Source organism: Muntiacus reevesi, chromosome 1 (genome assembly GCF_963930625.1).
Source record: "Muntiacus reevesi chromosome 1, mMunRee1.1, whole genome shotgun sequence".
NCBI lineage: Eukaryota > Metazoa > Chordata > Mammalia > Artiodactyla > Cervidae > Muntiacus > Muntiacus reevesi.
Window position 1 is genome coordinate 216,849,826 of NC_089249.1, and position 27,650 is coordinate 216,877,475.

Sequence of the window (27,650 nt, forward strand, 5' to 3'; positions counted from 1 at the left end):
TTCCCAGAGGGCACCTGTCTGGCTCACCTGGGTCCTGAGCCCAGCACATAGCTGGGTCAGTGGATGCATGTGGCAGTCCTATGGTATTTGTTGCCTGCTTGGCAAACAGCAGAGGCCTCCCTACTGGGAGCCTGTGTGGGCAGGGGGCCTGAGGCAGGATGTCTCCAAAGGGCTTTAGGAGAAGCCCCGGGGAACTTTACCCACTGACAGGAAGAGGGAGGCCGGGGAAGGGCTGGAGGTTCTAACAGCCAACCAGAAAGACCGGAAACCCCAACCAAACATTTCCCTCTGGTCTCTCGGGGTGGTCCTTCTCTGAGTCACAAATAGAGGAAATTTACCCTAAACCTCCACAGGAGGCCCTAGGCAATCAGCTCCTTCCACAACTCAGTACCAGCAGGTTTTGGCAGTGGTGGTGGGAGATACCAAGGTCCCACCTCAGAGGGGCGCTGGAGGTCAGAGGGTGAGGCCTGCCCAGGGAGCACGGGGCAGACAAGGTGAAACAGAGGCTGAGACCAGAAAGGCTTGTGCTTTAATGGCAGCTAGGGTAAAGGGGAGCAAAAATAGTAATTCTGGGGGGCACAGAGAGCAGGCAGCCAGGTCCAGCCTGGCCCAACCCAGACCAGCTGAGCCAAGGTTGCTGTCTTCTTGTCCACGGGGCAGGTGTATGTGTGTGTGTGTGTGTGTTGGCGGGGGGGAGGGGGTGGTGGTGATGGCTGGAGCTCCAGGGACAGAGGCCCCTCGCAGAGGAGGAGGGGTGGCAGCCAGCTCAGAAGTCCATGGAGCTGTGGGCCAGGTAGTCCTTGCGGCCGATGTTGCTAACCTGCTTCGTCTGCATGGCTTCGAGCTTGGGGCAGTCCGTGATCCGATGGCCCAGGCCCCCACAGAAGGCGCAGCCACGCTCTTCTGTGGGAATGGGGGACCAGGGGAGGAATGGTCAGCACGCTGATGGGGCCAGCCTCCATACCCCAGACCGTGGGCCCCCCCATCAGACCCCCAGTCCACCAAGGGGCAGCATGCACTTGTTCCATGGTGTTCTCGACTGTCCCCACTGGACTAGGGTCCTTCCATCCCGCATCACCTCCGATGACCAGCATGGACTCGTCCCCACAGTGCAGGACTTGCAGGACGGGTGGAACCTTCTGCTTGGCCTCCAGCAGCAGGGCTTTGAGATCCATCAGCACTGACTCGTCTATGGGGATAGTGGGGAGCCTTCAGGTCCAACCCTGGGCCCTGTAGCCAGAACCTGAGAGGTCACAGGTGGAGGACCCAGGAGACGGCCTTGGTGGCCTCGGTGGCAGACTCACCACAGGCCTTGTTGATGAAGGTGGTAGCGATGCCCGTGTTTCCTGAGCGCCCAGTTCGGCCAATACGGTGCACTGCAGAGAGAGGAAACAGAGCATGTGGCCCCCTCTCCAGGGGCTACGGCTGAGCCCTCAACCCCAGCCTCCCAAATACCCCACCGTAATTCTCGATCTCCTCAGGCATGTCATAATTGATGACGTGCTGGATGGCAGGGAAGTCCAAGCCCTTGGAGGCTACATCCGTGGCCACAAGGACATCCTTCTTGCCCTCCCGGAATGCCTCGATAGCCTTGGTCCGTTCCTCCTGATCTGGAAAGGGTCAGGCAGGAACTGTTAGGGCGACAGCAGTGGTCTGGGGAGGAGTGGCAGACTGTCCACGTGGGGAAGGGATAAGATGAGGGGCTGCTACGGCAGTGGGGTCCCTGCCTAGGACATCCCATCCTGACCTTTGCCCCCATGGATGGCAACAGCCTCCACTCCCTTGAGCAGCAAGTACTCATGGATGGCGTCCACATCTGCTTTCTTCTCTGCAAAGATGAGCACCTGTCCGGAAAAAGCCAACTCTGGTCACAGGGGCTGACTCCTGGGTGCCCCCTGTGACCTTCCCCCTGCATGCTGCCCTTGGCCAGCCTGGCTGGCAGCACTCACGGGCGGTGGTGTCTTCTGCAGGCACTCAAGCAGGTACACCATCTTGGCTTCCTCCTTCACGTATTCCACTTCCTGTCACCACCGGGATCAGGTCAGGTGGTCCTGAGAACAGGCTCACCAGCCCTGGCCCTGCCACAGAGAATGGGTCCCCAGTCCTGGCTGGGAGGTGACCAGAAGCCTCTTGCCAAGGGCAGGGCACTATAAGAAGGCTTCCTGCTAAGGGCCAAGGCTGTGAATGAAACCCCTGGTACCCACCCGGCTCTGATCAGTTCCCAGGAGCCTTGGAAGACCCCGCCATCCCAGGCGAGACTGCCTAGCGGGTACCTGGATGACATCCAGGCTGGCGGCCCCGGCACGCCCCACGTTGATCGTGACAGGCTTTACCAGGGCGCTTTTGGCAAAGTTCTGAATCTTCTTGGGCATGGTGGCGCTGAAGAGGAGGGTCTGTCGCTGGCCCTGAGAAAGAAGAGGACATGTGGGGGTGGGGAGGGAGGCTGAGCAGCTGGGACAGCTTCGGAGTTGAATGTGGTGTGTGTGGTGGGGGGAACGGTGGGGGAACGTCCCGGCCAGGTGGGGAAGGGTACCTTGAAGTAGGAGAAGATGGTGCGGATGTCGCCCTCGAAGCCCATGTCGATCATGCGGTCAGCTTCATCCAGGGCCAGATAACGACAGATGTCCAGGCTGACCATCTTCTTCTGCAGCAGATCCATGAGGCGCCCAGGGGTGGCCACCATCATGTGCACGCCACTGGGGATCCAGGAGAGACACTAAGGCAGAGCCACCTGCTCGACCTTACCTAGAGGCCGGCAGCCCGCCTTGTTCTGCCTTCCAGTTTCCTTCCTGTTTCTCCTTGCTTGTCCCTCCTTGTCACTGCCACTACCTTGCTCTCCGAACAGAACAAGGCTCTCCTGGAGAGCACTACAGCCTTCTTTGCTAGACCCCAGCCATGTGGTCACCTCTGCCTCGCACGCCCGCCCCCTAATCGCCCCTCTGCCCCTAGGAGGGCTGAATCTTCAGATAGTTTCAGTTGTGCCTCCACAGCTCCCTCTGTAGGCCTCAGTGGGATCACCTTCCTGGTACACTGAACTCATCTTTTCCATGGTAGCATCTTCCCTGACTAGCAATGCCTATGAAACAGGGACCGGGTCTGGCCTGTCTGCAACCCTGGACAGGTAGTGATGTGCTGTCTGTCGGGAACTGCACTGTGTGTAAAGGGCACAGGCCCAGCCACACCCCAGAGCCTCAGCCTCCTTCATAGATCACACTGGACAACCTGATCGTCCTGGACACCCCAGGCCCTCCACCCCTCTGCCTTCCGCCTGGAATGCCCTGACTCCCTTACCTCCCAGATGCCCCTGTTCCATCTGCTGTGGTCCCAGAGTACTTTAGCACCTTCCTCTGTCCCAACCCAGCTCCCCATTAGACTGGGGGCTCCTTGAGGGCTGAGCCCATGGGTGGCCTCTGCAAGGCTCTGCTGAGTAGCTAAAGCAAAGGGTCTTTTGGCGTGTCAAGGGGTTCTGAGGAAACCCTTGGGGCAGGATTACTTAGACTCACTGTCGGATGGTCTCCATCTGCTCTTTGACAGACATGCCCCCGATGCAGAGGGCGCAGCGCAGGAGCGGCGAGCTGTCTTCCTGCAGCAGGCGGCAGTAGTATTCCAGGATGCCGTGGGTCTGTCGGGCCAGCTCCCGCTGCAGGTACAGGGGCAGTGACTGGCACCAGAAGTTGGCTCCCTCCCTCTTGCACCCTGCCCTCCAGGCCAGCCTCTCTTACCGAAGGGCAGATAATGAGTCCATAGGGCCCCTCACGCTTAGAGAAAGGTAACCTTTTCTCTTGTTCCAGGCAGAACATGATGACAGGCAAAGTGAACACCAGTGTCTTGCCTGAACCGGTAAAGGCTATGCCTATCATGTCACGGCCAGACAGACTGGTGAGAGAAGAGAGGCCGGAGGGTCAGGCTTGGTGGAAAACAAAGACTGCTTCTCATCCAGTGACTGCTCCTCCCCAGGACTGTCAGGTACACACTCACATGGTGGGAATTCCCTGGATCTGAATGGGTGTTGGGTGGTGGATGCCCTTCTTCTTCAGGCCTCTCAGGATGGCTACAGAAAACAATCTGGCTTCATTTTTGTGTTTCACAGGATAAGCGATACAGGCCCCTAATGCCTATAAAATTGGTACTATGCCCCTCACGTTACAAATGATGAAACTAAGACAGACAGAAAGAGAGACACACAAACTTATCCAAGGCTTCTAGGCTAAGTGGAGGCAGGATTCACACCCAGCTCTGTTTAAGGCCATCATCACTTGCCCACCAAAGCTCCCTAATGGCAGAGGTTACAAAATATGAACAGTTGAATGACTGAAAAAGAAGCATAAAGACGAATTCCTCCTCCTCCACTGACTAGACCTGATGCAGGAGCTTCTGGATTTCGGTGGGGGCCTAGGATGCAACCTCACAGATGTTTCACTATCAAAATGTGGTGCATGTTTCATGATCACAATGTGGTACTGCAGACTTCCCTGGGGGTACAGTGGATAAAAATCTGCCTGCCGATGTAGGGGACGAGGTTTCAACCCCTGGTGTGGGAAGATTCCACATGCTGTGGAACAACTAAAGCCTGCGTGCCACAACTACTGAGCCTGCATGCCACAACCAATGAAGCCCGCACGCCGCAACTTCTGAGCACGTGTGCTGCAACTGCTGAAGCCTGAGTGCTTAGAGCCTATGCTCCACAACAAGAGAAGCTCCACAATGAGAAGCCTGTGCACTGCAACAAAGAGTAGCCCCTTCTAGCTCTAACTAGAGAAAGTCTGTGCACAGGAACAAAAGACCCAGCACAGCCTGTTACATATAATGTGCTGGTGCTTCCGGCTCCCAGGTACCTGCAGGAAATTTCATTTCCTTGAAGCTCTTAATGGGCGGTGGGATGCTATCACCTTCCACCAAGATGTGGTACTTCTTCCGGACACGTTCATGCCGCTCTTCAGACATACTCAGGACGTAACGGGGTGGTGTCCAACTGTGGGTGGGTGACAAGGGTCAAGACAGCCCCTGGGCACACCTGGCTTTGGGGTGTCCCTTCCAGTCTCAGCCACCTACCATCCCAAGTAAGAGGAACCAACTGCAGACAGGAAAGACGTACCTAGTTTTGATTGGATCGTCGTATGTGATTCCCTTAGCCATCTCCTTCACTGACATCAAAGCTGAGGAAACAAATGTGGCTCAAGGCTGGCTCCTGCTTCCCAGAGGCCAGGCCCCTTGAAATGGAACATGCCTGGGGTTGAGGGAGGAGGCTCAGTTCACCTCCTCTCTGCCCTGGCTACACTCATACCTCGACCTTCGGCCACACTCTCTAGGATCTTCTCCTCTTCCTTCAGCTGCTTTTCTTTGGCAGACTCCTTGCGGGCTGACAAAAGAAGCAGAAGGTGTCAGAGAGACACCAAAGCCGTGCGCCATGCTGAGCCTCCGGCCTGCTGCCCAGCCCACCTTCAGCCTTCTCTTTGAGATGCTGGTGCTGATCCAACAGGCTGACTTTGGATTGAGGACCCAACGGGATGTCGTCCTCATCTCCTCGGGGCTCACTGCCGCTGTCCTGCTGCTCCTCTTCCGCAGCTCCCTTGCGTCTTCGCTGCAGCAGCTTCTGGAGCTGAGGTTCCACCAGTGCCCCTCAGAGCCAAGCCCAACGCAAAGTGGGGCATCGGGCCCGGGGGCCTGCGTCAGGATCCTGGCTTTTGGGAGAGTGTCCTGTGCTCGGAGGCGCAGAGCTGCCCCACTCCTCAGAGATTGCCAGTTCCTCGTCTGCCTGGGGACCACGCTCCCGCGAACTGACACCTCACTCTGCGGACCCGGGGCCACCCTCCATCGCACTCCTAAACCCCCAACTCCTGCCCTCACTCCTCCCGCGACCCAGGGCCCTCACCAGCAGTTGCCGGCGCTGTCGCAACGGCACGTACGGCACGTAGTCCTCGTCGTCCTCATCCTCTGCCTCGGAGCGGCTTCCTGTGGCAGTCGCCTCGTTGGTGCGAGCCCGCTGCAGACACACACGAGTCAGAGCCGGACCCCCAGCCTTTACCTTCGCTCTCCACCCGTGCGGACCCCAACCTCTCTCCCACCTTCCGCTCAGGTTCCGATTCCGCCATCCTTTGCTGCACGCATGCGCACCACAGTAAAGCTCCGCCCCACCTATGATGAGACCCAATCAGATATAAGGAAGCGGACGTCGGCACCTAGCAACGACCTCTGAGTGCCGGATCGCGCAGAAGGACAAATTTTCTACTAAGCGTCGGTCGTGCGGTGCGGTGTCCCCGCCCACTGTAGGCGGTTACGCAGCTGTTGCCGGGGCTGAGGGCGAAAGCGTCAGGCAAGGCATTGTGTGACTCTGTAGGATTTCGAGGACGCGCTAAAAGCTCAAACCGAGCCGGGTAGAAGCGTGGAAACCGCCGTTCCCGAAAAAGGCGGCCTGCCGGCGGCCCAGCCTCACCCAGGGCGTGACGTCACTTGGCACGTCCTCGCTAGTGGACACTGCGCCCTCTCGTGGCCGGGGAACTCAGAGACCAGGCTAGCTGGGATGCCGGCCTGGACTCTATCCGGCTCCTATTAACCCGCACCGGCCAAGGCAGGCAGGGCAGGATGGGGCTTGCAGAGTAAGTGACTCAACACACACGGCTGCCGCTGACTGGTGAGAATACTGGTGGTGTTATCTGTGTGAAACGCCTATGTTCAGAGTGGCGAGGGATAAACAAAATGATGCCTGTGGTTTTAAACTATGGACGCAAACGGTTTTCATTCTAAATGCCATAATAGAGCTGCTAGAGTAACTGGGGAACCAAAGAAGACTTTGAGGAGACCTGGATCTGAAGTTATAGGGAAGTAAGGAATCTCAGAGCTGCTGGGAGAGCAGGAGAGGGAGAAGCTTCCTGATAGAGGGTCTCAGTCAGTTCAGTTCAGTTCAGTCGCTCAGTCGTGTCCGACTCTTTGCGACCCCATGAATCGCAGCACGCCAGGCCTCCCTGTCCATCACCAACTCCCGGAGTTTACTCAAACTCATGCCCACCGAGTCGGTGATGCCATCCAGCCATCTCATCCTCTGTCGTCCCCTTCTCCTCCTGCCCCCAATCCCTCCCAGCATCAGGATCTTTTCCAGTGAGTCAACTCTTTGCATCAGGTGGTCAAAGTATTGGAGTTTCAGCTTCAGCATCAGTCCTTCCAACGAACACCCAGTACTGATCTCCTTTAGGATGGACTGGTTGGATCTCCTTGAAGTCCAAGGGACTCTCAAGAGTCTTCTCCAACACCACAGTTCAAAAGCATCAATTTTTCGGCGCTCAGCTTTCTTCACAGTCCAACTCTCACATCCATACATGACCACTGGAAAAACCACAGCCTTGACCAGACAGACCTTTGTTGGCAAAGTAATGTCTCTGCTTTTTAATATGCTATCTAGGTTGGTCGTAACTTTCCTTCCAAGGAGTAAGCGTATTTTAATTTCATGGCTGCAGTCACCATCCGCAGTGATTTTGGAGCCCAAAAAAATAGTCTGACACTGTTTCCACTGTTTCCCCATCTATTTCCCATGAGGTGATGGGACCAGATGCCATGATCTTAGTTTTCTGAATGTTAAGCTTTAAACCAACTTTTTCACTCTCCTCTTTCACTTTCATCAAGCGGCTTTTTAGTTCCTCTTCACTCTCTGCCATAAGGGTGGTGTCATCTGCATATCTGAGGTTACTAATATTTCTCCTGGCAATTTTGATTCAGCTTGTGCTTCTTCCAGCCCAGCGCTTCTCATGATGTACTCTGCATACATGAGTTTAAAAACAAAAAGAAAGGTGCCCTGTCTGGACAGCCAGACCACTCAGGCCTGATAACCATTCAACTAGATAGAGAGTCTAGCAGGGGTCAAGTTCTGGCCATGCCCAAGTTTCTTAGTGAACAAAGAGACGTGGCCTGTGTAGGATGGGATAATCATCCAGGGCTGACTGTCAGGATAATTTCAACTTTTAAAGAGGATAGGTTAGTGCTGTTTTTTTCTTCCTTTCTATGATAAGAGTGTGTACTGGACATTGTGCAGTGAGAACATGTTAGTCACTCAGTCATATCTGCCTCTTTGCAATATCATGGGCTGTAACCCTCCACGCTCCTCTGTCTGTGCAATTCTCCAGGCAAGAATATGGAGTGGGTTGCCATTTTCTTCGGGGAACTTCCCGACCCAGGGATTGAGCCCGGGTCTCCTGTATTACAGGCAGATTCTTTACCATCTAAGCCCAAAAGAGATTAGGTGGAGATAGATAACTGATCTTGAGTTTAAGAACTCTCCTAAGACACACAAAGTATCCCTTTTGGAATTAGCATAAAGGCAAGGAAATGGCAACCCACTCCAGTATTCTTGCCTGGAGAATAACAGAAGAACCTGTCAGGCTACAGTCCATGGGGTCGCAGAGTTGGACACGACTGAGCAACTAACACACACAGGGTAAACTGTAAAAAAGTGGTTTCTCAGCTGGAATGTGAAGGATTAGGTGGTATTCGTAAGAAAGTGTTATTTTGGAAGAGGGAAACAAGTGAGCAAAAGGAGCCCTGAGGGTGCCAGACCTAGCTGGAGACAGGTCATCAGGTGTGGCTGGAGTGTGCCAGAGGCAGGAGCCAGACTTGAACAACCCTGAACACCATTCATAGAGCTCTTTTTCTGTGGGAAAGGGCTTCTCTGATAGCTACCTGCAATGCAGGTTGGTAAAGAGTCTACCTGCAATGCAGGAGACACCGGTTCAATTCCTGAGTCGGGAAGATCCGGTGGAGGACAGGCTACCCACTCTGGTATTCTTGGGCTTCCCTTGTGGCTCAGCTGGTAAAGGATCTGCCTGCAATGTGGGAGACCTGGTTGGGAAGATCCCCTGGAGAAGGGAAAGGCTACCCACTCCAGTATTCTGGCCTGGAGAATTCCATGGACTGTATAGTCCATGGGGTCGGAATGGACTGTATAGTCCATGGGGTCAGAAAGAGTCGGAAATGACTGAGTGACTTTCACTTTCTGTGGGTAAAGCAGCTGCTTGATCAGATCTGCAACTCTGCAGATGAAGCAGAATTTTTCATAGCTGTGACAATTCAATTGCTGAGCAGGATCCCAGTGTAAGAGTTGAAGGCGAGAAGCACAGGTAATAAATATACAGAGAAAGTTTTCAGAGAAAAGTGGCCACACTTCCTTGAGGATTGGCCAAGGGATCAAGAGTTGTGAGCCTGTGGTCAATGCTGTTTCACCTCTTTGGAAGAAGTGGTACTGCTAGCCCAGTGTGTGTGTGTGTTGCGGGGTGGGAAAGGGTTCAACCTGGTGGGGAAGGAGGGAGTGGTTTTGGATCCTGGTCCCAACACTCCACAAAGACCTGTTAGCGAAGGTGTAGCTGCTGCCGTTGTCAATCCCTGCATGAGCACAAGCTAAGAAGAGCTGCTCTAGCAGAGAAAATAGCATTGGAGGTGAGGATTTGGGACAAAAGTGTGTGTGAGGCATTTCTGGCAAAACTGTTACATTAAAATCTGAATTCACAAACAAGATCTGTGGTGGGGAGCAGGGGATGAGGTAGTTTGCTTTACACAAGAGTTCATTCTTAACACTCAAGTACTTTGGCAACACATCCATGCCCACTGTAAACTCAGATCCAACTTATAAAACTCCACCTTTACTTTTACCCACTTTCCCTGACAACTTGTCATCTAGGCTATAGGTACACACACAATCCACAAAGGCCTCAAGACTTCCTGATAGCTTCTCGCATCAGCTGCACAGAGGCCAAGTTCTACCCCTCCAACTCAGCCGTCTTGGAGGCAGGGAAACTGAGACACAGTGTGGGGAAGGGGTTGCTCCGGGTTTCCACACTGGCGTCCTGTTAACAGGAGGACATGGCACAGATGCTACTGTCATACAGACCTACGCTTTAATCCTGTGTGTGTGTGCTGTCATGTCTGACTCTTTGAGACCCAATGGACCGTAACCCACCAGGCTCCTCTATCCATGGAATTTTCCAGTTATAGAATGCTGGATCATGTTGATGTTTGACAGAAAACAACAAAAGTCTGTAAAGCAATTATCCTTCGATTAAAAAAAATAATACTGGAGCAGGTTGCCACTTCCTACTCCAGGGATCTTCCTGACCCAGGGATCGAACCTGAGTCTCTTGCATCTCCTGCATCGGCAGGCAGAGTCTTTACCACTGCACCACCTGGGATCCTAGTTGGCCAAACTGAGCTCAGTGGAGTCTCTTTGCTGTCTTGGCTTTAATTCGTCATCCATAAAATGGGCTAATAGTTCCACTTAGCATTGCTGACAGAATTAAGTGGAATCGATGCCAACCTCTTGCAGCAGCATGTGCTCAGGAAGGTTAATGACTAAGGCAGACTACAATGCCTCGGAGTACATCCTTCACCCTCACGCCCCACCCAGATGAGTAAACCATCAATCAACACACCGACTCTGTGTCCAAATGTTGCTTTATCTTTCGGCAGGAAAGATTTTCACAGTATCAAAAGTAAAGAATTGAAAAACAAGTAAAACAAAAACAAAACAACCAAACACAAAAAGAGCAGTGTTGGGCCAGCAGTACCATCAGCCCCCAAGCCCACAGGCCAGCCCAGCCCCCGGGCTCTGAGTGTGGGGGCTGCGTAGCACCAGGAAGCGGCTCTGCGGAGGTCCTGAGGGGCCCCAGCATGAACAGCATCTATTCAGCTTTTGGTTGGTCCAGGATGGTGGAGCGGGTAGTGGGGTCTTGGGCAGGTAGGTGGGGATGTGATGGAGAAAACTGTAGACCTTCGGCTGGCAGTTGGGGTCTCAGGACACCCTTAAGAAGCTGGTTCTGGCAGGGGCTGAGAAAAAAAGAGTATGGCCACATGGTGAGAAATGGCCCCAAGGCAGCCTCCCTGTGCTGGCTCCGAGTCTCCACAGGTCCCCATGGAGGCAGGAACAGTTGCCTGCTATTTCTGTCCGCTGGGCTGAAAACAGTGAACAGACTTTCCCCATCACCTCCAGCAGAGGACGAAGGTTAAGACAGAACCCCCGCCCCATTGAACATCATCCTAAATCTCAAGAACTTGAGGACAACACTAGAGGAACACAGAGCCCCCTCCTGTAGGCGAGGGTGGAGGAAGAGCCCGGCCTCTCCCATTGACCGTGGAGAGGTCACCTGTGCTCTGACTCCCGCCTCAGGCTCCAGGTGCCTGGCCCAGGCTGGGCTCCCAGCCTGCACCAGCAGTGCTCCCTCACACACTCGGGGCTCACAAGCAAGGCTACGAGAAGGGTGGAGAAGGTCAAAGTTGGAGGGCATTTATTGGTGGGGAGCACCCCCGTCTTGAGACCAGTCAAGAGGGAGAGAGAGAAGATGGCTGGATGAGGTTTCCTACGTAACAGGGGCACTGGGCTGGGGGAGGCAGTGTGACTTGTTTTCTCTCAAAAGGGGCAACAGATGAAGGTGCCTGGGGTTCTGGTAGCCCCTGGCTCCTGTGGAGGTGGTGAAGAAAGGCAGGATGGCACCCTGACCCTGGCAGCAGCTCCGGGGGGGGGGGGGGGGGGGCGCAGACATACCATGCCAAAGGACCAGGGAGCCCAGGCCCACAGAGCAGCGGAGCTGAGGCGAGCCCGAGGACTGCCCTGACCCTGGGTTAGTGCCAACGTGACCAGCCTACAGGGAGCCCAGCCCTGAAGGCTGCCCCGGGAAGCAGAGACTAGTGTCAAGGATCCTGACTCAAAAGGGGACTCAGGGACTCAGTCAAGGGTCCAAGAAGTCTGCTGCCCTGGCACTGGGAAAAGGAGAAAGAGACAAGGGGTGAGCTCAGCCCACCTGCCCCAGCTCCCTACTGCCTCAAAGGCAGCTGTATGCTTGCCAGCCTGAAGAGGCCCGGCCACGGGCACACATCTTAGGGTGAACTATGGCACTCTACAGCCATTAAGCCCCAAGCCTAGGACCAAGGCCTACCAGTCAGTCTTCTCTTCTGCCCTGGGGGTTCCCAGCCCACTGCCTTCTCAGTTTTCTGTTTTTAGCCTGGAACAACATCTGATATGTCAATATTTCAGATAAAAAGACCTATGCAGGTGGCTGGGAGGGGAGACCAGAGCCCAGTTGGGGGCCAGGCTCTTCTTCCAGGAGGGAGCTTTAGTACCGGTTTCCTCATGGAACCCATCCTGTTTGAGGAAGAGGGCCCACCTAGCCTCTACGCCTAAATGACCTCCAAGGTCTTGGTCTAGTGGGACTGCCCTCTCACTGTTCCCTTGGGGCTGGGTCCATTTTGCATGGCTTCAGCTGGGAAGCACCTTGGTATCCTGCATGGAGGAGCCAGGCCAGGCCAATGAGATTCAACCCAGAGGCCGATAATGTCAGGGGTGGGGGCCGCCCTCTAAGGCCCATGGCCCCCTGGGCACTTTGGCAGGCAGCTGGTGAGGGAAGCTAGAGGCCTGGCAACGACACCCCAGGGGATGGCAGTGTTGGAAGGGCCCGACAGGAGGGCCCTCAGGAGAGGAGATGGGGCCGCCAAAGCACCTAGTCCAACTCCCTGTGCTCCAGAGCATGAAACGGCCTGGCAGCGGCACAAAAGGTGGCAGAGCAAGGGAAGAAGGGGTGCACAAAACACTGGAGGGGTCTCGATACCTCACTGAGCTGTGCTGGGAGTGGTTTTCTTGAGGCTGAAGTTGGTCCAATTCACAGCAACTTTCTGACGCGTCTGCTTTGCAGAATCCAGACAGAACCTGTTGGGTTTGGGAGATGCCCAGGCAGGGGGTGGGGTGGGGGCACAATCCGGAGGTTCTCTCTTCTCCCCACTGGACCCGCTTCCAGACCTGTAAGCCCTGGCCACTGGGGAAACCAGGTCAGCTCTGTAAAACCCCTCGGACCCAGGTGTTTCGGTCTAACAGTAAGGGGCTGCCCGGGTGAGGTACCCACACGCCTAAGGGGCAGTGTGTGAAGAGAGTGACCTGCCTTAGCATACAGCCAGCCTCCTCACCCTGGATTTTACTCTAGCTAAACTGGGATGCCTTCTGTTCCTCCCAGGATGATGTACTTCTCTTGCCCTCAAACCCTTTTCATTTTGCCTGGCGCACTCATTCCTATTCCTCAGGTTTCAGTCTGGTTACCGCCTCTTTGGGAAGGGCTGCCCTGGCCACCCCATCCTTCAGCTTGGCCATTCCTAGGCTCTAGCCCCATGTCTTTACTCCTTTAATAGCTCTTATCGCTGGGTTGTATGTATATGGCTTTCTCCCCCAACCTAGATAAGACTGCCCCCAAAACTCAACCCAGGCAAGAGCAGAGAAATGCAGGTGAATGAAACTGGAGAAAGCCCTTGTTCTTGGGGCCTGACATCTCTCCTGCTCCCAGTCCCTTGCACCTTCCCAGATGATCCATCCTGGCTACCTGTGTCCCTACCTGGGGTGAGGGAGAGGGGCTGGAGTCCACCGTGAGTGGGAGAGCAGGCAGTCTCACACCTACCTCTTGAAGTACTCCACCTCCCGGTCAGTCTCATCCATCTCCACCCCATCCATGTCCTTGGGCAGGAACACATCGTCTAGGAAGACATAGCCAGGAGGGCTCAGTGCTCACAGCAGCCTCTGGGTCATGCTCCTGGGGCACTGCTGCTCACAGGTAAGGGCTGCCCTCCACCCCGTGGCCTGGCTGGGTGGGGGCCGATCAGTCAGTCAGTTCCTGGTGCACTCACCCAAGGAGGCGGCGGACTTCTCCTGCTTGTTGCGGCTCCGGCGGCTGCGGCCCTTGCCCTGTTGCAAGCTCTGCGGCCTTGCTGGGCCTGGGGGGTGTCCAGACTCCTGCTCCAGAGGCCGTGCCTTGGCTTCACCTGGCCAGTTTCGCCAGGAGCTGCCCTTCTCCTTGTCAGCTTTGGGGCTGTCAGCCCAGCCTGGTCCTGGCCGGGTCCCCTGGCTCCCTTCTCCAGCTTCAGCACCGCTGTCCACTCTGGGAGGCTCTGGGGCCTTGCTTGGCTGCTTGGGGCTAGGGGCCTGGCCCTTGGCACTGGGAGTCTCAAGGCAGGCTGGGGGCTGGGAAGCTGGGCTCACCTCGTTCTTCTTGGCCTGACTACCCTGTCTCCTGCCCTTCCGTGGCTTCCCACCTGAGGCCACAGGCTCAGACAGCTCCTGCTTGCAACCAGGGGCCTCCTTTATGCTTGGCTCCTCAGAGCCAGGGTTACCTTGCTTGGGTGTCTTGACCCAGATCATCCGGGACAGGTTGGGCACGGTGTTGAGCCTCCTCACTAGCCCATTCTCAGGGATGCCAGGAGGGGGGCCCTTCACTTCTGTCCATGGTGGGTGGGGACTTCTCATTTCTGCCCATGGTGGGGCTGGCTCTCCTGGAGCTTGCAACATATGGTTCTGAGGGGAGCCCAAAGTCAAAGGGGACAGGTCAAGGTTAATGTCAGGCCTTTGTTCTGAGGAGCCACTGGGGTTTGAGGGGGCTAGACTCTGAGGTTTTGGCTCAGTGGCCCCTTCCTTAGAGAAGCCATTGCTGTCCACGCTGAGCTCACACATACTGAAGCTGGCACAGATGGAGTCCTTGACAGTGTTCTTGATCTCCTGTAGACGGCTGTTCAGAAAGCTGTTGACCCGATCCAGCTCCCGATCGGGCCACCCCAAAAGACTCTCCCTGGCAGGCCTCGGCTCCCGGCTTCCAGAAACACTACGATTTGCTTGCTTCAGAGTTTCCGCTGCCAACTGGGCCTTCTCCTTTTCCTGCCAAGACAAGAGGCAGTTTCAGCAGGGGCTTGGCAGCTGCCAGGCACAGTGTGACACCCGACACGTCTGCTTCCAGCCCAGCTTTGCCACTAACTGGCTAGAAGCAGGGCCTGGCAATCCTGGCCTGCTCACCCTACAGTAACAAGGATGAAATGCAATCCAACAGGTACATGTGTGGGGATGGAGGCATTTACACCAAAAGAGGGTAGGGTTTTTACATCTTGTTTGTCCAGGGCCCTAGAATCAGTCCTAGGGTCTAAATGGGTTACAGGATCTCCCTCCCAGGCATAAGCTTAAGCAATTCACTCACTTGCTGAGTTGCAGTGAACTCATCTGCAAAATGGGGACAGTAATTCTGGAGTGAAGACCAAAGTGGGAATATGTGTAAGGAAGATTAGTATTATGGAGGCATTCTCTTCAATTCTGCAGGTGGCAGGAGAAAAAAAGCCATGACAACATGTAGGTCTTCCAAGAAGGAAGCTGTGGGGCTGTGAGATACCATGGTAGATCAGACTGTTCTGGGTGGCTGGGAAATGTGTGTGCCCTCCTGAGGCTGCCTATGGGTGCTATTGGAGAGGGCCAAGTTCCCATAGGAAGGCCACTCACTGCTTAGTTGGCCTCAAGGAATCAAAGGCACACCTAAAGCATGCCCAGTGGCAGACAAGAGGCCCCCCAACAAGAGGTAAAAGCAGCCCCTTTGCCCAGGTGAGGACCAGGAGGCTGAGGAAGGCTAGACTCTGCCACTCAGCATTGACAGTCAGATTGGGAGAGTGAAAGCAAGTCTGTGGGCTCTGAGTCACCCCACCCCTAACCTCTGGCACCAGCTCTGCCCCAGCCTCAAGGCACCAGCAGGTTGAGGAGGCCTTTAGAGGGAGACAGGAGAAGACAGTTTTCAAAAGCCAATGGGAATGAGGTGGTAGTGATGTGCTAGGGGCCAGATGACTTCACTATCTCACCTATTTACAGCTGATTTGGGAATGGAGGAGGAGGAACAGGAAAAGTTATGTGAGAAGAGGACTTGCCACCACAATATCAACTTAAGAGGGCGACCCTCTGCCCCAGGGGGCATACATTTATTCTCTCATCTTTTTAACAGGCTGGTTCTATAGCTGACTAGGATCACAACTGTGGGACCTTGGACAAATCACTTATGTTCCCTGAACCTTACGATCTCCATTTATCAATTTGGGAGAAAAGCAACCAACCTATATATGTCACAGGTCACCATGAGGACACCCCAGTGGGTGTGCGTCCCCTTCCCTGGGCAATAATCAGGCTGTGCCCTGGCACAGGGGTGCTCAGGTGAGAAAGGAACTCAGGTCTGGAGCAGCTGTAAGCCATGGAGTTCAAGGCTACAGGCAGAGCTGAGGCCATGGCGATGGACAAAGAACCGGAAGGTCCTTCACTCTGCTCTTCCTCTATGTCAGAACAGCTCTGCTTTCATTTGTTAGGAATTGAGGGCCTGAGGACAGTTTCAATTGCAGAAAGGACTTCTGCTATACAAGTGTGAAACGACTGGTGTAGAGGGAATGATGTGGAATCGTGTATAATTTTGTAATGAGAGAAGGAAAAAGCATGGAACCACACATTTTTCCTATGTACCATAAGCCTGGTACCTTCCCACGTTGCCTCATTTAATTCCCACAACTGCCCTCACTGTCATTATCCTCAGTTTATAGATGAGGAAACTTGACTTAAGATTACATGCTAGTTAAGTGGTGAGTCAGGACAGCATACCCAGGGGTGATCTTCATGTTTTTAAGTATCATTTGACAATCATTTCTTGACCTGTGACTTTTTTTTTTTTTTTTTTTTGGACCTGTGACTCTTATATGAGGCACTGGGCTGGGCTCTGGGAACTCAGCTGTGCACAGACAGTCTCTGTTCACTGACTTGAGTCTGCTGAGGGAGATGGATGTGCAAACAGGCTGTTTAATTCTGAGTGACAGTGTGAAAAGCAACAGGGGAAAAAGCACGGGGTGCTCTGGGGACCCAGACTGGGCCATCAGGAGGTGCTTCCCAGAGGAGGCAGTATCTCACTGAGCACTGAAGGGTTAAGTGGGATTATCCTGGGAAGTGTGAGACAAACATATTCTAGACAAAAAGTAGAAGAAAGGCTGGGAAATGGGAAAATGCAGAATATTTAGGGAATGCAAATACTTAGAAGGACAGCTGGAGCACAGATCTCTTTTGGGTGGAGTAGAGTGGGCAGGAAAGCCACAGGGGCAGACTGAGAGATGAAGTTGGCAACCTAAGCAGGGGCTAGATCCTCAAGAGCCCCACAGGCCATATTTGATCTTAGATTTGTGCCTATAGGCAATGTTCAGTCACTGAAGGCTTTTTAAACAGTGCCAGTAGGGTGGAAAGAAGTGGATGGTGTGAGCTACTGGAGGGTGTCACATGGCCAGGACTGTTCGGTGACGGGTGGGGGAGAGAACAAGATGAGATGTGAAAACATCATCAACCATCACTACTATTTCTGCAGCAACTACTCTGTTCACTCTGCCCAACCTTTCTATGCATCACTCCATTTCATTCTTGCGAAAGCCATGAATTAGGTTCTACGTTATTCTCATTTTATGGAGGAAGAAACTGAGGCTTAGAGGTTAAGTGATTTGCCCAAGGTCATACAGCAAGTACAGCAGAGCCGGGTTTCAAACTGGTTCAGTTGCAAGGCCTGCTGCTCTCCATCACCATGATGTGGTCCTCCCCAGATGGCATCTGGGGTTCTGGTTGAGGCAACTGGGTGAATGGTGGTGCTATTAACTAGACAGACAACGGAGAAGCAAGAGTGGGCTCTTTTGGAGAAAGGTGACAAGCTCAGTTTGGGATACGCTGAGTTTGGGTACCTGTAGAATGTCTGTGAGGAGGTACCCACCAGTGGTAGGATATGTTACTGTGAAGCACAGGGGGAAACAGGGAGACATAATGACCTGGGAGGAAACACTATCTAGATGGCTCTCTCCCAGGCAGCTGTCTTGAAGGGGGAGGGCTAGGCAGAGGAAGAGGTGCTCACAAAGGAGACAGGACAGAGGGCAGAGAGGAAGTGAGAAATGTAGAGAATGTGGCCTCCCCTTTCCCCTTCCCTGCCCCCACTTGAATGAGGTTGGAGGGGCCAAAGAAAACAGTGTTTGAAAAAGAGAACAAAGGGTAAGATGCTGCCTAGCAGAAAAGAAGATGGAACAGGAGAAAATTATTTGGCAACAAAGAAGTCACTAGTGGCTCTATGGAGGAGTGGAGGTAGAAGACAATCTATAGTGAGCTGACAGGAGTAAATGCAGATGACGTTTTTGTGTGGTCAGGAACGAGACCAGGGTGGTTAAGAGAGGCTGTATACTCAAATGACAAGTTTGCTTTCAAAAAACAGAGTACTGGGCACAGTGAGAGGCTGGAGCCACGCAGCAGGAAGTGGTATTAGACTGAGGAGGCAGGAAGGACAGCACAGGCTTTAGGTAGGAAAAGGACTAACTCCTCCTTCATGCAAGAAGGAACTCTGCAGGACAGTGCCTCTCCACTGGTTTTTAATCCTTGTTGAAACAGGAAGTGAGTTATCTGCCAAAAAGTAAGGTGGGAGTGGGGAGAGTCTGGCAGCTGGAGCAGAATGGAGGTCTAACAAAGGGGCTGGGGTGAATGGAAATGATGAGGAGTCGGAAGACTAGAGAACAGCAAAGTGGGGGCTCAGGCAGGTGGGAGACCACTTGGCCAGGGTGCCAAAGACAGATTCAATCTAGCACCTTCCTCAAGGTGTAGGAGAGAGGCAGGCTCGGGCTGAAGCCAGGACTGTGGTTTTTCTAAGTGGGTATAATGGAAGGACAATGAGGAATTGAGAGGATTGGTAGGAGAGTGAATGAATGATACTCAAGGGATCTCAACTGGTCTGAGAAAAGGAAGACAGGTAACAGTCTTCAGTGGATGAAGAGGAGTAGTGATGGGAGGTTACAGATGACAGACGCAGGGTCGGTTTCAAAGGAGCAAGGGTTAGGACGTTAAAGAGTCAGGGTCCGGAAATGGTATGAAGGGACAGAAAAATACCCAGCTTTATCTGTCTCCTCAGGTGGGTAGTAGGTAGATGGCTTTCGTGGTGGAAGCTGTGTTTTTGGTGGATTGTAGTTAAGTCTGGGAGGTGACGGAGGGGTACTGTGGAGGAGGCTGATGTATAAACAGATAATGACCATGATCGCTAGTTACAGGACATCAGAACTACCTACTCTGTGTTGTATCCTGGCCTCTGTACTGGGTGGGGCAGATGGGAGTGTGCAGGCAGTTTCTGAACTGCGAATAGAGAATGATAAATGGCAGACTAGAGAGATGTGCGAGATGCAGCCACAGCACAGTGGATGTCACCCGAGGAAGACTGCGAAGGAGGAAACATCTGAACTGGGCTTGGGAGGAGGTTTTTAGGAGGAAAATGAGGGGGCAGAGGTTGAGGAGAAAGGATATCCAGGCAGAAATTTATGAAAAACATACCAGGCCTGGGAACTGTGAGTGTGTTCCCTGGGACCTAACTGGGAACCACAGCCTTGGGAGGTCAGGAAAGGCCAGAGAGACCACTTCTGCCCACTGCACACTCCTGGCCAGGCAATGCTGGCAGGGAGACAACAAATGCCGACCATTTTCTGAAGGCAGTGGTGAGACCCTTTGGTTTACTACTTCAGGGTGCAGGGAAGGGGTCCTGATTTGTCATTTGGGCTGGAAAAAGATGGAGAAGCACTACTGTTTTCCAGAGCACCAGGGCTGTTTGACCACCCAGGACCTGGAGCTAGCTGGCTGTCAAACCCATTCTCTCAGCTGCTGAGCTCCTGAGTGTGGAACTGTGCAGACACAGTTGGGGGCAGGCAGGCTAAGAGGTAACGAGGTGGCAGGGGACGAGCCATCAAGCTCTGCTGCTTGCCTGGTGGCAGGGCTGCCGGGAACAGTTCCCCTGGTTCTGTCCTCGGCCTTCTGGGAGGAGTTCACTCAGTCCTCAGGATGGGTCATTCCCATGGCTTCAATTACATCTCCATGCCAGCAACTCCCAGCCCCACATCGCCATCTCCACTCGGACCTCTCATGAGAATCTCCGAGTCACTGTGCCCCAACTGATTCCGTCTTCTGCCAATTCCACCTGTGCTCAGTAAGGTCTGCCATCCTGCCAACCACCCTGGCAAACACCTAGAGGTATCCCTGACTCTATCATCTCCTTGTCCTGTAATCAAGAGATCACCTGCCTCCTCTGAAAACTGCTCCAGGCCCATTACCGATCACCCCTCCCCTGGCTCTTGGTTCTCTGGCCCGGAGTATCACTCCTTCAGGCTACCTTCCATATTGCTACACAGTCATCTTGGGAAGCACATCTGGTGAGTGCATTGTGTGATTAAAGCCCTTCTGTGAACCCCCTCAGCTGTAGGATCGAGTCAGAGCTCTTGAGCAGTACCATTCCCTCACCTCTATTTGTCTGCCTTCTCCTGGGTGTGAGCTCTGACTTCAAAAACTGCTGTGGATGTGTTATGCCCGTTGCCAGGAGGGTCCTCCTGATGAATCTGTACTCACTCTCTACAACTCGGCTCGCCAGGCAGCCTGGGGGTCCAGCCGCTTCCAGTGCCGCAGGCGGGATGGGGGCTTCGCTCACCCCAGCACTTGTTGCACTAATGTGCTTGTCCAGTGCTGTTTCTCCACTGGACCAAGCTTTTCTAGGGTAAGAACCTAACTGCATCATACTTGGCTCCAAGTATTTGCAGAAGTGTTTGCTGAATGAACATATGACTGACTGACTGAAGCAAGTCCTAAGATTTGAGGAATCCAGCAAGCGGCTTCTGACGCCAGGACTTGTTTTTCCTCCAACCACTGGTCCCCTGGCTCCCTTACCCCGATGCCTCCCAAACTCATTCAGACCTTCTCAGAGAAGAGAGCCCTGCCAAGGCCTTTGGCAGCCAGTACTATTCATGCCTGAGAAGTCCTGGGGGTTGGGGGTGAGGGATTCCTCGGGGGAAAAGAGGTGGTAGAGCTGTGCTCCCCCTACACCCACCTTCTTTTTCAGCTTGTGCCGGGCCCGCTTGGCAGCCCTGGCGCTGTTGGGGACTTTGGGCTCCGTGCTGTTGATGAATTCCAGCAGCTCATCCACATCTCGATGGTCCACGGCGGGCTCCCCAGGGATCCCGCCCAGGGCGCCCCCCTTCATGGGCAGCTCCTCTTTGCGCCTGGTCAGCCTTGAGCGAAGCTTCTCTCGGATCTCGGTATAATTCCGACTCGTCGGGGCAGCGGGTGGCTGGGGGAGGGGAGGTGCTGACGTTACACCCTGGGCCTGGGAAGCCCGGAGCACTCCCACCCGCGGGCACCAAGCATGTGGTGAGAAGCAAGACAACTGTTCTTTCTACCACAGCCACAGAGGCCAAATGGCTTCACCCTCAGCCAGGCTCGGAGCCAAGGCAGCAGGGGGCGGAGGAGTGGGAGGTATGCAGCAGTGCTGCGAGCACGCTGACTTGGGAGCCAGGAGCGCAGGTCTGAGCCCAGGCTTCGTCACTCGGAAGCTGTATGACCTTGGGCAGGTTCACTGAGTCTTTGTGAGCCTCGATTTTGTCATCTCTAAAATGAGGATAACAACTTCTAGCTCAAAAGTGACCAGCAACATAACTGTCTGAATTTCTTCTGTCCTCAAATGCTCTCCCCTAGCCAGAAGCCCTTTCCTCTTCACCTTATGAGACTTCTGAACTGCTTTCTCCCCCTGTCCAGAGACAGCCTGTACTCTGCTCTGAGCCTCCTTCCTGGTGCCATCTGTGCTCACGGCCTGTCCCATGGCTGGCTCCCACACTGAGGACTGAGAGCCTTGGCCTCCACTGCCTTCCTCACGCACAAGTCTTCACTTCTCTGTGATTACGCACGTTACGTATACATACTCATCAGAGTCATAGCTTTCCTCTGCCACTTCCTTTCTTTTTGCCTAAGGAAAAAAAGTCAATCTTAAGAGAAACCATGAGAAGAGCAAAGGTAGCAAGCTGCTGAAAAATCTCTACCTCACCCATATGCCGTGAGGATCTAGCAAGCGGACACTGGTGAGGACTCACAGGGTCCAAGCACAATTATTAGCTCCAGGAGCAAGGGGGACCCTGGGAAGAGCAAGGTGTTCCCCTGGCTCCCCTCGGCTGGCCCCCAGCCTGCTCGGGCCTGGGAAGGCTCACTCACCGCATTGTGGCCGAAGAACTCACAGTAGCAGCAGTCACAGAACTTCCCATCTCGCTGGTGGGTGGAGGATGAGGTGCAGGAGCTACGCTCTGAGCTGCTGTCCTCTTCCTCGCCCAGCCCCTCGTCTGCCTCGCATGGCTGGGGAAGCTGGCACGTCAGGCCACTGTGGGTAAACTTGTGCCCCTTGCACCCAGGGTCCCTGCTGAATTGGGAGAAAAGACAGGCCCAAAGGTGAGGAAAGGCAGGGCAGGAGCACGCTGTGAGGAGCCTGGGGAGCAGCTGCACCATCACCTTCATCTGCCTCATCCCACAAAGACCAAGGCAGACAGACAGAATGAGCCCTTTGTAAGAACAAGGCAAACCTCGCTGTTCCTCAGGGCCCCCCTCAATGGCACTGTTCTGGAAAGTTCCCCGTGCCTCCCCTCCTGTCTACCATGTGAGCCTTCTGGATTCTGAGGACACCAAGTATTCCTCTATCACACACTACAGTGATGGTCTGTTTACCCATCTGTCTTCCAGACCAGAGTGTGCATTCCCTGAAGATATGGACTATGCCACTTCTATTTTTGGGTCCCAGTGTGTACCATCACAAGCCTATACACAGTAAGTGCTCAGGAAGTAGGTGTCTGAACAGATTAGTGGGCTGATGGTTCCTTGGAACATCTAAAGGAGGCCAATGTCCTTTCATTCTCTACGGTTCCCCTCACCCTGACACTATGGTTTTGTTTTTGGCCATACCGTGTGGCTTCTGGGATCTTAGTTTCCTGACCAGGGATTGAACCCGGGCCCCTGACAGTGGATCGTGCTCAAAGGTCCTTCTGATTGAGATCGCACCACTGCACAGAGCTGCCTTAGCCATGGTGTCTTGAGGTTAGGAAAGCAAATGTGCCTTGTGGGCCATATTTTGAGCTACTGTTTGTGCCAGGTATTGTATACAGCAAATTATTTCTAACAATCCCCCAAATCCTGCAAAACATGTTTTGCCATCCCCAGGCTGCAACAGGAGACTGAGGCTCAGGATGCTTCACTGTTTTGCCCAAGGAGCAGCTAGGACTTACCCTCCCACTGCACTGCTCTGCCTTTGGATTTCAGGAAGCATCCTGTAATATGGACTAATTTCCCAGGGTAAGGAAGAGACAGGTCTGAAAGGTCCCAGAATTCACGCTAGAAGAGTCAGAGTCCTGGGTTGGCCATCAGCAGTGGGATTGCTCCAGGGCTGAAGCCAGAGGGAGCCAGGAGGAAGGGTGGGGCAAGGAGCAGCCAAGGAGGTTCCCTGGGGCAGGAATCACTATCAAAATGCTTAGAGGACTTTTCCTGGTGGCCCAGTGGTTAAGACTTCACACTTCCACTACAGGGGGCACGGATTCAATCCCAGGTTGGGAACTAAGATCCTGCATATTGGGTGGTGCAAAATAAAAAAGTGCTTAGAGAAGCTTAACCCCAACTGACCATTATTCATCTACTATATTAGCACAGTTAAAAATTCCTAGTGCTTTAATACTGGTGGTTACATCAATTTGGAGACCCCTTTGGAAAGCAATTTATCAATATGTATTAAGAGCCCTTCTCAACAAAATAAAAGCAAAAAATCCCTCATATCTTTTAAACTGAGAACTTTTTTCACCCTGAGAGATCTATTGCAAGGAGAAAAATCCCAAAGAGTGAAAAGCTTTAGGCAAAGACATCGTTAAGAGACATTATTTATAATGTTAAAATGTTGGGATGACCTAAATGTTCAGCAACTGGAGAAGAGCAAAGAATTTCCCAGCCTTTAAAGCTGAGGTTCAGAAGCCATGTGGGAACCTAACAGCGCTAAGTGAAACTGGACGACGAAAAACCACACAGACACCACCACTACCACACGGGAAAGCTACTCAAAAGAACATTGCTAGGAGTGCTGTATCGGGGTGGTGGGATTTTAGAGTGGGCAAATAGAAACACATCATCAACACACAACTGATTTATAAAAAGACAGATCTTCTCCAAAAAACTGTATCTTTCAAATATATATTAAAACAAACTTTCTCAGTACTTAAGAGTTAATTCTAGGAATCTACTTTAAGGACAGAACTCCTGACATTTAGGTGCAAGGATGCTTATTACAGTCTACAAAAAAATCTGCAAATGCCTGAATATCCAGGAATAGGTAATGATAAAATAAATTATGCCACAGCTGTATAATAAAACATGTGGCCACTGACAAAGTTTTTGAAGAATTTTAACTAGGGAAATGATGATGGAATAATGTTAAAAAGTAACCACACGAAAATAATACAGAATGTGGACCTCATTTTGTTATGGATATAGAGAAACATCAAAAAAAGAAAATATGCTGTTGTGCTAAAGTTTATCTTTAGGTTGCCAGGAATTTTTTTCTTTTTTTATGTATTTAAAATTTTTATACATTTATAAATTTCCCCAAGTTTTTAAAAAAACAAACAAACATATTTCTTTCATATCTGGAAAAACTATAGAAAAAACATAAACAGAGTATACCCTTTAATTTTCACCCCAAAGTTTTCCCCAAACTCTTTAAGTTGTCAGGGAGTTTGCTCTTTGTGCCACTCACCTGTGCGTGCTAGGGAGCTGCTGAGAGCTGGGTGGTGGGAGGAGGGGCCCGCTGCAGTGCCCGCTGCAGTGACCACTACAGGGGTGGCTGCAACCCGAGAATGGAGGAGGCATCTTCAGGAGCGGCATGCTGGTGGAGGGAAGGTGGGGGCTCTGACATGGCCCTGGGGTGTGGGGGGCAGCAGCCACGGCAACAGGGCATTCTGAAACCTGGGCAGGGAAATGCACTGCTGGGGTGGTGGGCAGCAGGTGCGGGTGGGGTGGTGAGCCAAAGGATCCGGGGTGAGATGGGATCAGCGGCGCTGGCTGGGGGTGGTGGCCGGTGGGGCTGTTAGGTGGAGCAGTGAGGTCTGAGTGCCGGTGGTGCTCCGAGATGGGGAAAACCTCACCTGTGGGCGGATGGGGGAGAGAGGTGTCAGAGTGGGAGCCCAGATCCTGGGAAGGAGGCCCAAGGGCTCGCTGCTGCAGCAGCCTGCTTCCTGTGACCAGAGGCAACATGCCTGGGCATAGTCTCTCACCATGGTGGACCCATGAGCTTTTGGAAAAGCCTAGCGGTACCTTGGGCTGGAGAGATTTCTCTGCAGGCAGCAGTTGGACAGGCTGAAGATGGCCAGGCCTGAGGGAGAAGGCACCAGGAAGGCCAGCCCCATGCAAGGTCATAAAACCTCTGCTGGGCATAAACAGGGGTTGTATGTTCTATCTCTGAGTGCTTTTGTAGAACCTGTCTGACAAGGCTCTGCTTCTGGGCCACGTGCATCAAGGTAGCCAGGATATGCCAGACTTTTGGGTGGCCCCAAATTTCAGAGGACAAGTGGGAAAGCACTTTGATGAGTCTCACTGATTCATGCACCAAAGTAACTAGAATTATGTATTGCTCCACTCACAATTCTGGGGGTAGCATCCCTTTGAAGAACTTGGGTCCTCCATTTAAAAGTAGACAGTAATTCATATTTACAAAGTACAGCAATAACTCAAGATTTTTTCTTTGGGTTGCTAAGCATTATCCCAAGGTCTAAAAAAGGCTTACACAGCTGCATAACTGGCTAATAATCAATGCAGCTCACACTGCCAATCTCGTGCAGATGGAAGGGCAGTGCTTTTATAAAAGCGTCCATCCCTTGGATAGAGAAGAGGAGACACCCAGGCCCTCCGTGCTGCTGCAGCAGTCAGGTGATCTGAGTCCTAATTCCTTCAAGGCCCTTGAAGACTTTACTTTCTCTTCAGCCAATGCTTACCAGGTCCCCTCTTGGATCCAATGGGAAGTTATCAGAGCCAATGCCAGCAGTATTTTTCAAGTTCAGAGTTTTGGGGAAAGGATTTCTACCAAGATAGTCAAGGGCTAGATTCCCTACTTGGCTTCCACCAGAAGAGCTCCACTTTTATTTAATAACCGATCTGATTTGTTTGAACAAATGTGTGGTTAGGAAAACACAACTCTCTCCATTTATGGAGAAAGCTCTCTTCTGAGCTTGGAGACTCACCAGGGATTGTAGGAGGGCTCCCGAGTGAGCCACCTGGCAGGGCCCCGCTGGAGTGCGGGGAGTTCCAGAGGCCCGAGAGCTTATGTGCTGACAGGAACGAACTAGGATCCCAGTCCCCTGAGTTCCCGTGGCAGGAGGAGGATGAGGAAGAGGACGACGAAGAGGAGGACGAAGAGGAATGAGAATCACCCCCACAAGACTGTGATTTGCAGGATGTGTGTGACAAGGAGATCTGGGGGAGAAAAAGGCTCATGGTAAAACAGTAAACATCAGGGCTGACCCACTGCTGCCTTGGCTTCCCCAGGGGCACCTCCTCTTCCAGGTCCCCATGCCATGGCACAGTTCCCACAACTCCAGGTGCAAGGGCAAACATGGGCCAGGCCTTTGCCAAGAGGGGCTGTGATGCTCCCCATGAAGTGAAATATGTGGATGTGATGAGAGATTCTGGTAGTGGCAGAGACTGCCTGTCAACGTGGCCTTTGGGGAGTCCTGAGAGCTGCCAAGGAGAGGAAAAAGGTCTTTAAGTCAGGAATCCCGAAGCTGAACTGATTCTGGGTTACAGAGAGGGACTGAGGGGAATGAGAAATGAGGAGTCTGACCTCTGTGATTCAGGAGATGGCAGTTAGATGGCTCCCGGCCATCTTGGAAGCCTTCTAACAGAGGCATTGCAGACCCTCAAACTGACCTTTGCCTTCCATGTCATACTGGTTGGTTTTTGAGCTGCCACAGAGCTGAAGGCAGCACAGTCACAGGGAGGGTCAGGATCTCGATCTACCAGTGCCTCCAAGCCGGCCATCACACGGTGCACTGTCCTTGGGGGCTGGTGGGCTGCCTGAAACCTCTCTTTTCTTCCCCCAAATGTGGGCCACAAGCTGCTAATGCTGCATAGGTGCAGCCTCTTTGGCACCTGGGCGGAGGTGCTACCTGAGGACAGCCACTTGAGCACAAGGCAGCCACAGCTCAACAGCCTGACTTCTCTGGGCAGGCAGCGCTCCTGCATTCGGGGACCCCTTCTCAGCGGTTACCTACCGCCACTGCATGTTCTCGACCTGTCTGCCTTTCATCTTCCTCCATGCTCTTTCGGCAACTCTGGCAGACCCACAGAGGCATCTCGCCTAGGAGATTCTTGACGAGCTTTGGCATGAAGTCAGGGGGCAGCTTCTCACCCTGCAACACCAGTCCGTTCTGGGAAGGGCCTTCTTCCCAGCCTTTGCGTTCCCGGTGACACAGCAGGCAGCAAGTCTGCACAGACTGGCTGGTGGTAGGGGGAACCTGTCCAACAGACAGAAACAGGGTTTCCCAGAAGGGGAAAGGCTCTGCTTAGAAACAATATTAACAATACTGATGACATCACTTATTATGTGCCAGGCACTGGGTTAGGCACTTTATTTACCCAATTTTAGTCCTTGTAAACAGCTCTGCAAAATGTGTTATTATTCTCATCTTTTTTTTTTAAAGAAGAAACATTTCAAGAAGTCAAATAAGTTGCCCAAGGTTACAGAGTTAGTGAGTTGTTGAACCCTATAGGATTTGAACCCCAGTGAGGCTGACTCCAAAGCTCATGCTCAAATGCCCTAGTGCCCCAACGTCTCCAGATCTTGAAGGTTAATGAGTTGGCCCTTCCTGCTGTGGCATGTCTGGGAGAGGTCACAATTCTTGGGCTGTCTGTGAAGTCTACAGACCAATCCTCACCTGAAAGGAAAAAATATGCTTTCAGTGAACACAGTTTGGGAGACCATGTGGGTTTCCCAAAGAGCTGCACAATTCCATTAGGATCACAG

General features: G+C 53.0%; 2 protein-coding genes across 11 annotated transcripts in view; both read right to left on the minus strand.

Moving 5' to 3' along the window:
- Nucleotides 1–516: 516 nt before the first annotated feature.
- On the minus strand, nucleotides 517–6,210 carry DDX41 (DEAD-box helicase 41). Its single transcript, XM_065918295.1, has 17 exons — nucleotides 6,066–6,210; nucleotides 5,873–5,983; nucleotides 5,440–5,599; nucleotides 5,285–5,359; nucleotides 5,096–5,156; nucleotides 4,836–4,972; nucleotides 3,979–4,051; nucleotides 3,723–3,876; nucleotides 3,504–3,640; nucleotides 2,534–2,696; nucleotides 2,274–2,405; nucleotides 1,950–2,021; nucleotides 1,748–1,844; nucleotides 1,461–1,610; nucleotides 1,305–1,376; nucleotides 1,079–1,189; nucleotides 517–903 (listed from the first exon to the last, which is right to left on the minus strand). Exons 1-17 carry the CDS (start codon nucleotides 6,090–6,092, stop codon nucleotides 767–769), a joined length of 1,869 nt encoding a protein of 622 aa, XP_065774367.1. The 5' UTR covers nucleotides 6,093–6,210; the 3' UTR covers nucleotides 517–766.
- Nucleotides 6,211–10,413: 4,203 nt separating this feature from the next.
- FAM193B (family with sequence similarity 193 member B) overlaps nucleotides 10,414–27,650 on the minus strand; it is a 30,857-nt gene continuing 13,620 nt past the window's right edge. For 4 of the 10 annotated variants that reach the window (XM_065918296.1, XM_065918301.1, XM_065918300.1 and 1 more), the window contains 9 exons: nucleotides 26,899–27,141; nucleotides 25,870–26,101; nucleotides 24,390–24,777; nucleotides 21,821–22,022; nucleotides 20,667–20,906; nucleotides 13,639–14,659; nucleotides 13,413–13,488; nucleotides 12,579–12,676; nucleotides 10,414–10,803 (listed from right to left, as the gene is read on the minus strand). In XM_065918296.1, the coding sequence (XP_065774368.1) occupies nucleotides 12,580–12,676; nucleotides 13,413–13,488; nucleotides 13,639–14,659; nucleotides 20,667–20,906; nucleotides 21,821–22,022; nucleotides 24,390–24,777; nucleotides 25,870–26,101; nucleotides 26,899–27,141 (2,499 nt within the window). In that variant the 3' untranslated portion in view covers nucleotides 10,414–10,803; nucleotide 12,579. Of the gene's footprint in view, nucleotides 10,804–12,578; nucleotides 12,677–13,412; nucleotides 13,489–13,638; nucleotides 14,660–20,666; nucleotides 20,907–21,534; nucleotides 21,553–21,820; nucleotides 22,023–24,389; nucleotides 25,848–25,869; nucleotides 27,142–27,650 lie in introns of those variants that run through there. The other 6 variants (XM_065918298.1, XM_065918299.1, XM_065918297.1 and 3 more) reach the window with 5 other exon arrangements.